A 12,599-nucleotide genomic window follows, 5' to 3' on the forward strand; every position below is an offset into this window, starting at 1 on the left:
TTTGCCGACAATTTCGTAATTTTTCGTGTCTAAAATCGTTTAATTGAAACAGAAAAAGCTTGGAAAATCAATGGAAGAGTTGTCGAGGTTTCATATCGTTTCCCGTGGTGATGAATTTGGCGAAATGCCAAATTTTGATATTTGCGGTACTTTTTTCAAAGAGTTATTTGACAACATCGATGCCGAAACCAAAACAGGAGAGTCGCCGAGTAAAGATGGCTGAGGCGGCAGAACTGCCTCAGGACCTTGCAAATCGATGAGCCGTACATTGTAAACACAACTTAAGTTTAATTCACAGAAATTCTTGTACACACTACCGTTGATTCCCAGATTCCTTACAAAAGATTCCTTGTGAATAATGCCTTGATAATGCAATGGGAACGTACTAGCGATGTAACGGATGCGATGCGATGCGACGCGTTGAGATGCGGTAAAGAAAAATCTGTGTCCTTGTTCCGTTAATGACATAAACCTTAGTCCTTAATCCGTTCCTTGGTACCTTTTAGCCGTAGAAATGTTCAACTCAAAGTACTAACTCAGCGAAAACGTTCTGAAACGTTCAACTAGCGTGGTCATCCGGGACCGCTCGGTCCCAAGCCACCGCAACGTAAGATTCTGTCATGTCACGCAGTGTCACGCGCAATGCCGCTGTGACAATGGCGAGCCGAAAAGTAACGAAACTGAGCCCCAAACTGAGCCGAGTAAGAAAAGAAGTAGTATTGTAATCTTGGACGACGAGGAGATTGAAGAATTCAAGAGAAAGAAGATCGCGAAGAATACTGTCAAAGCTGGAAACTGAGAGTGCTGTTCGTCGGCTTCAAGCGTGGTACAACGATCGATATGGCAAGACACTGGAGTTGACAAGCATCAACAAAACCAACGCCTCCGACCTGCTGAGGCACTTCTTTCTCGAAATACGAGATACAAGAAAAGATAGGCTTGGCGAGGAGTACGAGCCGTCCACCCTGAGCACTTACCGAAATTTTTTAAGAAGATTTTTCTTCGAAAGAAAGGACGGTGAGTCTTTCGACATCCGAGAGGATGAAAATCTTAAGATGAAGCTCGCTTCAAAAGGAAAGCAACTAAAGGCTGAAGGAAAAGGGAACCGTCCTAACAGGTCTGATCCGTTAGATGACAGTCAGATGGAGAAGCTGTGGACGAGTGGTGCTATTGGTTTGAAAACTCAGCGACAGTTATTACATCTCATGCGGTGGAACATCACCAGATTCATTTGTTAGGCATGAGAGGCCGACAAGAACACTTAAACTGTAAGGTTCAGGGCCTCACAGACCGAGAAAACTTCTATGAATACACAGAGCGTTCTACAAAAGCGAGAATCGGGGAAACTGACAACTCAAAAGCAAGACGGAAGTACAACAACAAAATATTTGAAGAAAAAGGGTGATGAGAGAGATCCGTACCTTGCTTTGAAGAAGTATTTAAGCCACAGACCACAGGGTATCGACGAATTTTATTTCCAGCCCATTGATAACCCCAGAGAAGACATCTGGTATAAGAAGCTTCCACTAAAGAGAGACGGACTGGCCAACATCATGAAACGAATGGTCGGGAAGGCAGAAATCCAAAACGAGAGGAACTTTACCAACTCGTTGGGTCGATAAAAGAACCATTCAAAGTCTTCGAGGTCATTTCGATCCACTGGCAATCTCTGAGCTCACTGGGCACGCCAACCTTACCTCCATCCAGTCTGACAGTCATAACTCCGTACAAACACAGAAGGATATGTTTGATCGACTGGAAGAACAGGGAAGATACTCTACGGCTGTCTACAGTAGTACGGCCACAACTGTAAACGCGACAAGCGCAGAACAGCAGTTGTTCTCTAATCTTTTCAATTGTTCCACTTTGAACTCTTGCCAGATTAACATTAATTTCCCAAATGACAAGTGACTTCCCATTTCATGACAATGTTAGCCGATGTTAACGTGACATTGTCTCTGTTAATGGAAAAATGAGTTTACAAGACTTAAGCGTAAGACAATCAGAATAATTTTAATTGGAAACGCGTGATTGTTTTGGAAGAAGTTTGTTTTGAAGTTTCGATATTAAATTTAATCAACGCATAACCGCTATTTCAGATCTCTTAGAATTGCAGGTTTCTATTAAAATGAATTAAAAAGTATTGTATAAACATACCATTTGTAATGAAGATTTCCAGTGAAGAGGAACTAAAGAACTAAGCGCATTGGTACCCTTGTTAAAAGGAAAACTAAAGGTCAGACATGTCCCAACAGAATTACCGTTAACAATAACACCTTCACACAGGAGGAAGATATTGCTGAACTATTTAAAAACTATTTTTTGAATATCGGGCCAACCTTAGCTAAGGAAATAATAACTAATAATAAAGATCCTACACGGTACATAAGCTCTTCACCAACATGTAGTTTTTATCTTTCTCCAATAACGGAAGCACAGGTATTTGCATGATTTACTAGTCTAAACGAAAAAAAAAACATCCTTAAACATCCCCAACAAGCTAATTAAACTCGCAAGTGAACTTCTCTCCAAACCTTTTACTGTAATATATAACGAGTCAATACTAACGGGGAAAGTTCCTGAACTGTTCAAAATATCCAAAGTAACTCCCATATTTAAGAGTGGTGCAGTAACTGAGCTAGGGAATTATAGGCCTATAGCAGTTAGTTCTCCATTTAGTAAAGTTCTGGAAAGATTAGTATATCAGCAACTTGTCTCCTTCTTAGAAAAACAATGTCTGCTCTTTAACTTCCAATTTCGGCTTTAGAAAAGGTTATTCAACAGAATATGCCATTCTGGAAACTCTAGAAAACTTAAAATCAGCAATTGACGATGAAAAAATAACATGCGCTATCTTTTTAGATTCTTTAAAGGCAATTGATACAATCAATCATCAGATTCTTTTAGATAAACTTAGTAAATATGGCATTCGAGGTCTTCCCCACGCATGGTTTTCAAGCTATATTACCAATCATAAACAGTATGTTAAAGTTGGTAATACAGAATCTAGCTTGAAAACCATTACATGTGGTGTGCCTCAAGGTTCCACCTTAGGGCCACTACTTTTCTTGTTGTACATTAATGACCTACCTGAATCCTCAAAGAAACTGAGTTTTAAAATTTTTGCTGACGACACAAATATTTTCTATTCATCAAACGACCCAGAGCAATTACAAAGAGTTATAAAATGAAGAACTTGGAAATGTTTTAAAATACTGTGCAGCAAATAAGCTATCAATTAACTTCAAGAAAACCCATTATATGTTAATAACCTCGCCTAGGAAGAAAGTTGATGTTCGAGTATCGGCCTGTGACATAGAACAAAAATCTCAAATCAAATACCTGGGCGTCTTTATCGATGACTGTCTAAGATGGGATGCCCAGCTCCAGTACATTAACAACAAAATAACAAAAAACATTGGAATTTTATATAAACTTAGATACTATGTCTCTATGAATACGCTTAAACAACTATACTATACGCTCATATATATGTATCTTAATTACGGGTTTATGAGCTGGGGTACTGCATGCCAAACAAAATTAAAAAAGATTAAAATAAGCCATAATAACTGCCTTCGCTGCATCTTCTTTGCACACTAAAGAGAAAATGCAACACTATATTTTACTCTATTAGAAATCCTTAAGCTAGAGAACAATTTTAAGTTGAAAATTGGTTCCCTTGTGCATAAATTACAATACAATAAAAAAGAAACACCCCCTGCACTCCATGATCTTGTTTCCCTAGCTTCTGATATCCATAAATATAATACCAGATTTGCCACTAGTCAAAACCTGTACAGACCATTTTCAAGAACTAATTATGGTTTAGCACGGTTTAGAGTAGTGGCATCACAAACCTGGGAAACAATTCCAATGGAAGTTAAGTGTCTGCCCTACAATGATTTAAAAAAAAAATACAAACTTTTTTTACTTGATAGCCAAACATAAATAATATAAAAAAAATTAACGTATACTATATACTTATATATTTGTTGTAAACACTTTTTTCCTTACTATTGTATTTTCCACTCCTGAGTCTAATTTAACTAGCAGAACTCTTCAACCAGCGTTATGAATTCTACTTCCCCCTACTTTTTTTAACTGCACAGAGGTAGTGGCCAACACGAAAGCTTTGCTCCTTTGGCCACTACGCAATTCTTCCGTAGAATGTAAAATTACTAAATAAATTGCTTTGCACGTTTAAAATTTTTTTTCTTACTACAAATTATGTTGTATTTCGTTGTAACAAGTGTGAATAAAATTGAATTGAATTGAAGAAAATTGTTGAAATAAGAGCACTGAAGTCCATTTTCAATCAGTAAACTGAAAGTTCAATCAACTCCGCATTAGAGTTTGAAAAGCCATTTGAATAAAGCGACCCTGTCACAGTCAGTTTTGACCAGTCAAGGGCTAGCTAGTCCAGTTCAATGTCGCAATTGTTAATTACAATTTTGGAACCAATCACAGACCGCAAAAGTGAGACAGCAACACCGCGTGATATTGACGTTTCTCGCGTAAGACAGAACCATAGGAAATTGTGGAAAGAGCGAAAAAAATGATTTGATCACTCGTTGTTTACATCAAACCATTTTAAATTTTTAAAAAAATTAAGTCGCATTGAATGATACATTTCCCAAATTGGAACCACCAATTCCATCCGCCATCGTTTTAAATTCTTCAATGTTATCTAAACAATTATCACGGCGACTTTGCAACTGTCTCAAAGCAAGCGACGTATTTCATAGATTTTTACACGAGCTGTGGAAGTTACACACAATTTTATACAAGATGTGGGAAATTTTGTGTAATCATTTCATTGCAGTGCCAACTCGTATACTAAACTTTAATCTCTTGAGCCTAAAAATATCACATTCTCAGAAAACAGGACATCAATGATCTCATACCACAGGGACTTTCCCGTGACATTCTCAGAAAACAGGACATCAATGATGTCATACCACAGGGACGTTCCCGAGGAAGTTGGTCATCAGAATGCCCATATAGCAGTTCTTTTTGAAAACCATAAAGTTTCGTATTTTTAGGCCCAACAGATGAAAATGTAGCGTACGAGTTGGCACTGCAAGAGATCATTTTTTAAAATGTTCTCGTACCACCAACTTATAAACTACTTCCAGAAAGGCGTAAATTATTCATTTATCTTGAATCTCTCCCGTGAAGCCAGAAGGTGAATGATAACACGGACGTCTCACGTGATATGAATTGTAAAAGTGTAATTATTATTATTGGCCGGTGAAAATTATGCAGCCTGAACACCTGCTTGCAATCGCATAACAATATTGTGTTCCAGTTTAGCGGGAAGGGTTGAAGGATCCTTATGGCACAAATACAACGCAGGGGAAACGGCGCCATTCAAGAAACAAGTAAGTCAATAATTAAACTATTTACGCCTTTATCGTTTGTATCTTAATCGCACTAAATGTTCGCTAACAAGAAAACGTGCATTGTAAGCTATTGATATGTATATGTTAGATCAACTGGTATGCTCGTGAAATAAGGAAATAATTTCACTTTCGTTTTGTCAAATTTCTAATAATTTCCCTCGCCTTTTCACGAGTATACCATTTGATTACCTTTTGATATCATGGGTGACAAATTACGCTCACAATCGTGGTCGGTTCCGTCTTGTTTACACACGCAGGCAAAAAACCCCTCGAGTACTTTATCCAACTGCTCCGGACGAACCGTCTCAGGGTTTTTCTCAAGGACATTTTCATCACACCAGTTTTCGAAAAAACCCTCACTCAGTTAACTGTGCTCTTTCGCTTATTTAGCTTTCGTAGTCACGCGCTATGACGTACGTGGACGGATGTCTGAATTTGGGTCCATCCGAAATCACTACCACTTGCATTTGGTAGACCACTCGACTCGCGTTTTTGCTGTGCCACACCGTGCTGACGATAGCCAACCAGCTCGAAACAGCTGTCCACGGTTGCCACATTCTCTTTATTCTCGGTTTGGTCTCTATTATGTCGCTGTCCGTGTTAAGTGTCTACGCAGTCCGATCAGCCTTGCAGAAATTTGAGTCATTTAGGTTTTCTGTAGCGTATTTCAATACCGTAACTTCCTTCATCAGTAACATCTTCAAACATTGACGCCATCTTGGCACTGAGATATAGGAAACATTGGTATAGCTTGTAATTTCACATTAAGGCTGAAATTTCGCCCCAAACTTGAGGAGTAATTTGTCACCCATGATATTACAGCAAGAATAGAACAATCAATCTACGAACATCTTTAGAATCTGTTAAAATTTGGCTGGTGAATTTTTATTTTACATAAGTGTTACGTTGAACATGATCGCGTTGTTACAGTGCGACTACTGTTAGTCTGCTACCAGGGTCACTTAAACAAAGTTATACAAATCACATCACAGAACATTCTGGCTAAAGTTGATCGAACCAATTATCAGTGCTTTAACCAAATATACAAAGATACAAAGTTTTCACAGCGAGCTAAATCAGAGGATTCTTTACCGAACATATTTTTCAGTTGATGGGAAATTAATGTTTAGATTTGGCTTAGAGAATCACATAAAGACAAGTAGAAGGTAATAGTATAAAGGAAGTCGAAATTCAGTTGATTATCTTGCAAATGGCGGCGTGTCGTAGTATCTCAGTGTTGTTGACAAGCTTCGACAAATGATATTTAGGGACAATGCATGAAAGTTTAAGTAGAAAAATGTTTCTCTTTGAGGTCTGATTTTCTGAGCTTAGTAGCTGACTTGCCTATTTGCTCTACGCACGGACGAGGACCTGGCTTTGCCAGTAACATCAAAATCTAAGAACCTCATTGATATTGATATTCTGTTTGATATTCCGCAACTCCCGCACCTTTGTAAAACTTTGACGCGTATATTAGCTTTGTCTAGATGTCTGGCAGCCGGACAGGATAATTTACGCGAAATAGTCCTTTGATCCAATGCTATCTTCGTTTGAATCACGAAGAAGTTGTCTATTACAGTCCTCATTTTGCTGAGTCAATTTCGCTGACCGCTCCGCAGTATATGCAAATCTCGCCATAATCAAATTTGGAAATTATTTGTGAGTTTGCGGTGTAAACTGCCGGACAGGATTTTCAAAGCACTCCGTGTCCGGCAGTCGGACAATTTCTCCGTTCCGGGTCTATTTTAGAAGTAGTCCATTAAAGTCCTCAATTTGTTGCAATTTCCGTCACCGCTCCGCAAATGCAAATCTCGGAATAATCAGACTTGAAAATTATTTACGTGTTTAGACTTAACTTCGAGGCACCGTGTCCGTGAGTTGAGTGATTTTTCAAACTCAGGACTGAAGTGATTTCATGGTATGTCCGAGCTCGCAGAATGATCGGCCGCCAAGGACCTTCGATTTCTGAATCGCCTTGCAACGAAAACAAAAATAGTATTGGATAAATGGACTCGAAATTGAGAAATTATCGCACTGCCGGACACGTAATATTTGATAATCCTGCCCGGCTACCGGATATCTAGACAAAACTTATATTTATACGCGTCAAAGTTTCGCAAAGTTGCCGGGTTGCAGAAGATCAAACAGAATATCAAACGGGTGATATCAGTAAGGTTCTGAGATTTTGATATTACTGACAAAGCCAGGTCCTCGTCAGGGCGTAGAGCAAATAGACAAGTTAGTCAGGTACTAAGCCCAGAAAAACAGACATCAAAGAAAAAACATTTCTCTCCTTAACTTTCATGTATTGTTTCTAAATATCATTTGTCGAAGCTTGTCAAAAGTCAGTTTATTGAGATATTCCGACACGCCGCCTTTTGCAAGATAATCGACTGAATTTCGACTTCTTTACTATTATCTTCTACTTGTCTTTGCGTGATTCTCTGAGCCAAATCTAAATATATTTCTCATCAACTAAAAGAAATGTTCGGTAACGAATCCTCTGATTTAGCTCTCTTTGTGAAAACTTTGTAATCTTTTCAGCTGTCTTTGGTTGTAAGCGCTGATTGGTTCGATCGACTTCAGCGGGAATTCGTTGTTCGTGTCCTGTGATTTGATCAGTCATCTTAATTTGTTTAAGTGACTCCGGTAACAGTAGTCGCACTGTAAATATAGCTTTGTATAATTATATTCATATTATTTTAAAGATATTCTACAAATGAATAATTGTGTCCACGAAGGAGACGCTCCCTAATCGAGTCGTTGTGCATGTTCCTATTAAGTGCGAGAAATCGAGAAAAGAGGTTATATGTCTGTTCCATCTTGAAACGTTACATTATACAATGAACAGTGTAAAACTCGCGTTTTGATATATGTAGCGGAGTTTGTGATTAGAGTATAGACACACAATCAACTTCATCGGGTGGTGTGACCGGCACACGTGATCAGAGTCTAGAGTCCAGCCAGCGACTAATCAACGAAGTTATGCAAACTGTTTTTCGAGTAACGGACAAACAGGCGAATTTTCGCAGGAAAGGAAAACTGCCCGATAAAAAATTGGACAAAGACCGTTGAGGGTCACCTTAGCTAGAACTTTGTTGTGACGTGAAAAGGAAGCAAATATTTGTCGAAATATGTCGCCAACAGAAATCCGGTAATGACGAGTTATCGATTACAAATCGCAGGAAAGCGACAGGAAGCGACTTACATGCTGTAATATTTTGGGGTCAGGATTTCCTTATAGGATAAAGATCAATTTTGAAAGTATTGTTAGTGAAACTCTTTCGGATTATACTCCAATTTACAGGATCACAATTGCATTTGTTTAGTAGTCTAAAACTGAGTTTGCTGGAAAGTTGTTAACTCAGCTCAGGCAACGCGATGCTCCCGAAATGTGTTGAAATGTCTTATAGTTATTGTATAAAACAAATAGATTCCATTTTAATCAAAGGGATTTCCTGAAGCAGAGACATGCAAGATGACTCCGAAATGTCGAGCCCTTGTTGCATGTCTTAGATTCCCATTATTTTGCTGTGTTCTGTACTCTGATAATGCACAGAGGACGTCAAAACGAGGTAAGAACATCAGATCATCTCACCACGTTTTGACGTCATCTGTGCTTTATCTGAGTACAGACGCAAGGCAAAATGGAATCTATTTATCATGAAAGGTGTTGGTCATCGTGGTTTAAAATGATAGATAAGTTAATTGTTTGTCTCACGATTGAGTCACAAAGATGTGGATCGCGACGTTTCGACCACTACACGCCCGTTGTACATTACGTCGCGTCAGAAATAGGTTTTCAACCGCAAACTAGCCTGTGGAACTACGAAAAGACCATGCTCATAAAAAAAATCCTATGCCCCTTTTAATCTCCTCATTTGATGCTATAATACGAGTAAAGAGGGCTTTCCACCCAGCCCCAGCTTCGCGAGGTTTTGCGAGTCACGTATTTCTAGTCAGTATTCAATATAATTTAACTAACCTTAAAAAATAACCTACAGCAAATCCAATTACGCTGGAAGTCCTCGAAGCTCGCGTCAACAATGTCAGCAAAACGTCCTTCGATCCATGTGACAGAAGCTTGGATCCCATCAACCTCGTTCTCAGACCCTGGGAACGAGGTTGGGATCCCATGTGACAAACTGTTCTAGTTGACACATAGTTTGCATTTTTATCGTTCTTAGGTTGCAGAACAAAAGTTATTTGTTATAAACGTGGCGCGCACGCGTAATACGCAATCCGCTGGTCACTGTCAAGATTAGGTTTCTGGCCTCCCTTGGGCCCGCAACAAAAATAGATTTTTTGGGTACAACACATGGGGACAAGCCCACAAGTCAAAATGGTCAAATCAAATCAAATCTCGCAAATCTCACAAATCTCACAAATCAAATCTCACAAGTCAAATCACACAAATCTCACAAACCTCACAAATCAAATCTCACAAGTCAAATCTCGTTACAGTCTCCATCTCTAATTATGGCTCCTGCAGATATGCATGATTTTCCTGTTTTTGTTTGTTTGTTTGTTTTTTTAATTTTTTGTTTGTTTGTTTTTAGATGACGTTGTTACCAAAGTTACCGTAGGTGAGGTGGCTCTCGGGATTCTACTGATTCTCACGGCTCCCGTGGCTCTTTTCATCCTCTTCTTGTGGTTCTTCAACTTCATTAGTGTTTCTTGGACTTTTCTGGTTTTCGCGGCTCTGGTTCTCGTGGTTATTTGGTTACTTCTGTGTTATGTGGTTTACCTGCTTGATCTGGTTGCCGTTCTTTTGAGTATCGTGGTACCCGTGCTTCAACTGTTTGAGCTTTTTTCGCGTCTCGTCATTGCTGTGGGTAGACCTTCTGGTTCTCGTAATTAAAGTGGTGCTCCTGTTTTCGTGGTTTTTCTGGTTCTCTGGTTGTGCCTCTCGTAGTTCTCGTAGCTCTTGTGGTTCTCGTGGTTCTTCTGGTTCTGATGGTTCTTGTAGTTCTTTGTTGTCGCGTTTCCTCCTTGTTGCGTGGAAAACCATACATATGTGTTACAGTGACAGTCATGATGTCAGCATTGGAGATTACACCGGAGATGAGCCAAGTTCTGAAACAAAAAGGTTCTCCAGATTGATAACTTAAAAAATTATACACTTATCAATTATTTAATATGAACTGTGTTTTCACAGAAGCGTGTAAGGATTGAATATTTCAATTTGAAGTTATTATTATAAAATTATTTTCTTATTCTTATTTTATTTCTCATCCTCGCATCCTCGCATACAGGTTATTTATTATCACCAGACATTGTTCTTTGACTAATACATCGACATCTTCTCTGTTTCAGATGGAGCTGTTGATGACAATGGTAATTTTCTAGTTAGTCCAAGTAGTTCTAGTGTAACTGTATGACCAACAGCGTATTTTTGGACCAGCAGGTTAGGTAATGTTTGTGCCGAGTGGTTTTAGACCCGATAAAACACGTGCTGCAAGTTTTTTGAACGGCTTCAAAAACATTCCTTGAAAAGCGTGTGTCAATAGATTTTATAACAAGTATGCTTTTGTGAGCGTTGGAAATTAGCATACGAGAAAAACATTAGGTTTTAAATTAGTATGCAAGAAAATCAAATCTAACACGTGTTTGAACTTTTCTTCTACTAACCGAAGAGGACATGGCGTCCTGTTTCAGAGCTTTTCGGAAGGCTAATTTAATCGAGAATGCTACTCCAAAGTCAACTCATGAAGTGACAAAGTGTTCATTTGAAATTTTTCTGGAATGGCAGAATGGTAGGAAAAACAAAAATCCAAATGCACCCACCATTTGTTATGTCAGTTGCTGTGTTGATAATTAATTCATATTAAAAGGTAACGTGCAATGTTTTTATATCTGATAATACACCGCATAATAACGAGGAATGTTTTATCAGCTGATAAAACACCGCATAGTAAAAAAGAGGAGTTTTAAGAGTCTTTTAACGATATAAATTCACTGCACATGATGTATTATCGACCATTTGATATGTCAATGGGCTTATGAATTATGGAAATAGAATAATCCAAACATTCTTATACAGACAGGAAGGACTTGTGTAGGTACAGTGTAGTTTATGGTTGTAAACTTTTAAAATTTGCTAATAATTAATTTTACTTGACTGTTTTATTTTCAGGCGGTGGTTCTGAAAGCCGAGGCATATGTGATTGTGTGCTGCCACATGTCTCTCTCTTGATGTTTATTTGTACCTTGCCATTGTCACTATGCTTCTGTGTTAAGGTATGCTTGCAGATCTAGCCAAATGTATAGCCAAAATAACTATGAAAATTCTAACATCTCATTCCGACGAGTGTTGGAAAAATTAATTTGTTTTTAATTGAAGAGGGAGATTTTTTGATAATGTATGTACCGGATGTTTTATTTGTTTGTTTTTTTGGGGGGGAGGAAGGGTGGGTAGTGGGGGGAAGGGAGAGTGAGCTTTTCATTTCCCACTCATTTTTTCTGTCAGTTCCACAGCACTTTTCCTTCTAGAAAATTTTATGCAATTGTAGTGTAATTATAGTTTTTTCTTCTTTTTCTTCCGATTCCTGTTTTCAGTGCATATGACTGCTGTTTGTTGTATAATCTGCGCCTTTCAAAGTTGAATGTAACGCATGGTTTATAAAGTGAATACTTCATATTTAATACCAGGGATGGGGCTTAGCCCTCGCCCACTGGACAGGCGAGTGTCAAATCTTCTTGGGCTTACAAATTGTGACTTTTTTGGTGCAGTTCTTATTAGGACACTAGCCCATATGGTGAGCGCTGTCAAAATTTCGTTCCCAACCCTGTTTTACTCTCAAATTTTTTCTTCATCTCCCTCTTGAGTTCTGTTGTTATAATTATTAAAATACAAAGTACTGAATACAATACACACTACTTTAAACAAGGTAGCCACTCGTGTAATAATAAATTAAAACATTTGTTTAAATTAAACAGATTGTTCAGGAAAATGAGAGAGCAGTGATATTTCGTCTTGGTCGACTGCTGCCTGGGGGAGCAAAAGGACCAGGTAAAATTAAGTTTTAATGTTGTTTCTTTTTGACAAGTTTAAACACCTTTTTTTAACCTTCGATAATTTAAAGTTGGAGAATAAAATTCTGGTCCTTGATGTTAAAAAAAAAATATTCCTTTCCTTGGAAAATGGACAAATCATGGAATTTCAGATTTTCCCAAATTTGTTTTAAGTTCATG

At 38.3% G+C, this 12,599-nt stretch overlaps 2 protein-coding genes across 2 annotated transcripts in view; both read left to right on the forward strand.

Moving 5' to 3' along the window:
• LOC146483985 (mechanosensory protein 2-like) overlaps positions 1–12,599 on the forward strand; it is a 55,072-nt gene that overhangs the window by 21,694 nt on the left and 20,779 nt on the right. The gene's annotated exons all lie outside the window — the stretch shown is intronic.
• The window catches only part of LOC146483986 (mechanosensory protein 2-like), a 29,870-nt gene continuing 22,507 nt past the window's right edge, over positions 5,237–12,599 (forward strand). The window contains exons 1-5 of the mRNA XM_085105307.1: positions 5,237–5,384; positions 9,965–10,494; positions 10,722–10,742; positions 11,542–11,645; positions 12,345–12,417. Coding sequence (XP_084961433.1) covers positions 10,362–10,494; positions 10,722–10,742; positions 11,542–11,645; positions 12,345–12,417 — 331 coding nt within the window. The 5' untranslated portion in view covers positions 5,237–5,384; positions 9,965–10,361. The remainder of the gene's footprint in view (positions 5,385–9,964; positions 10,495–10,721; positions 10,743–11,541; positions 11,646–12,344; positions 12,418–12,599) is intronic.

This window comes from Pavona decussata, unplaced genomic scaffold (genome assembly GCF_977016875.1).
Source record: "Pavona decussata unplaced genomic scaffold, jaPavDecu1.1 SCAFFOLD_37, whole genome shotgun sequence".
Classification (NCBI taxonomy): domain Eukaryota; kingdom Metazoa; phylum Cnidaria; class Anthozoa; order Scleractinia; family Agariciidae; genus Pavona; species Pavona decussata.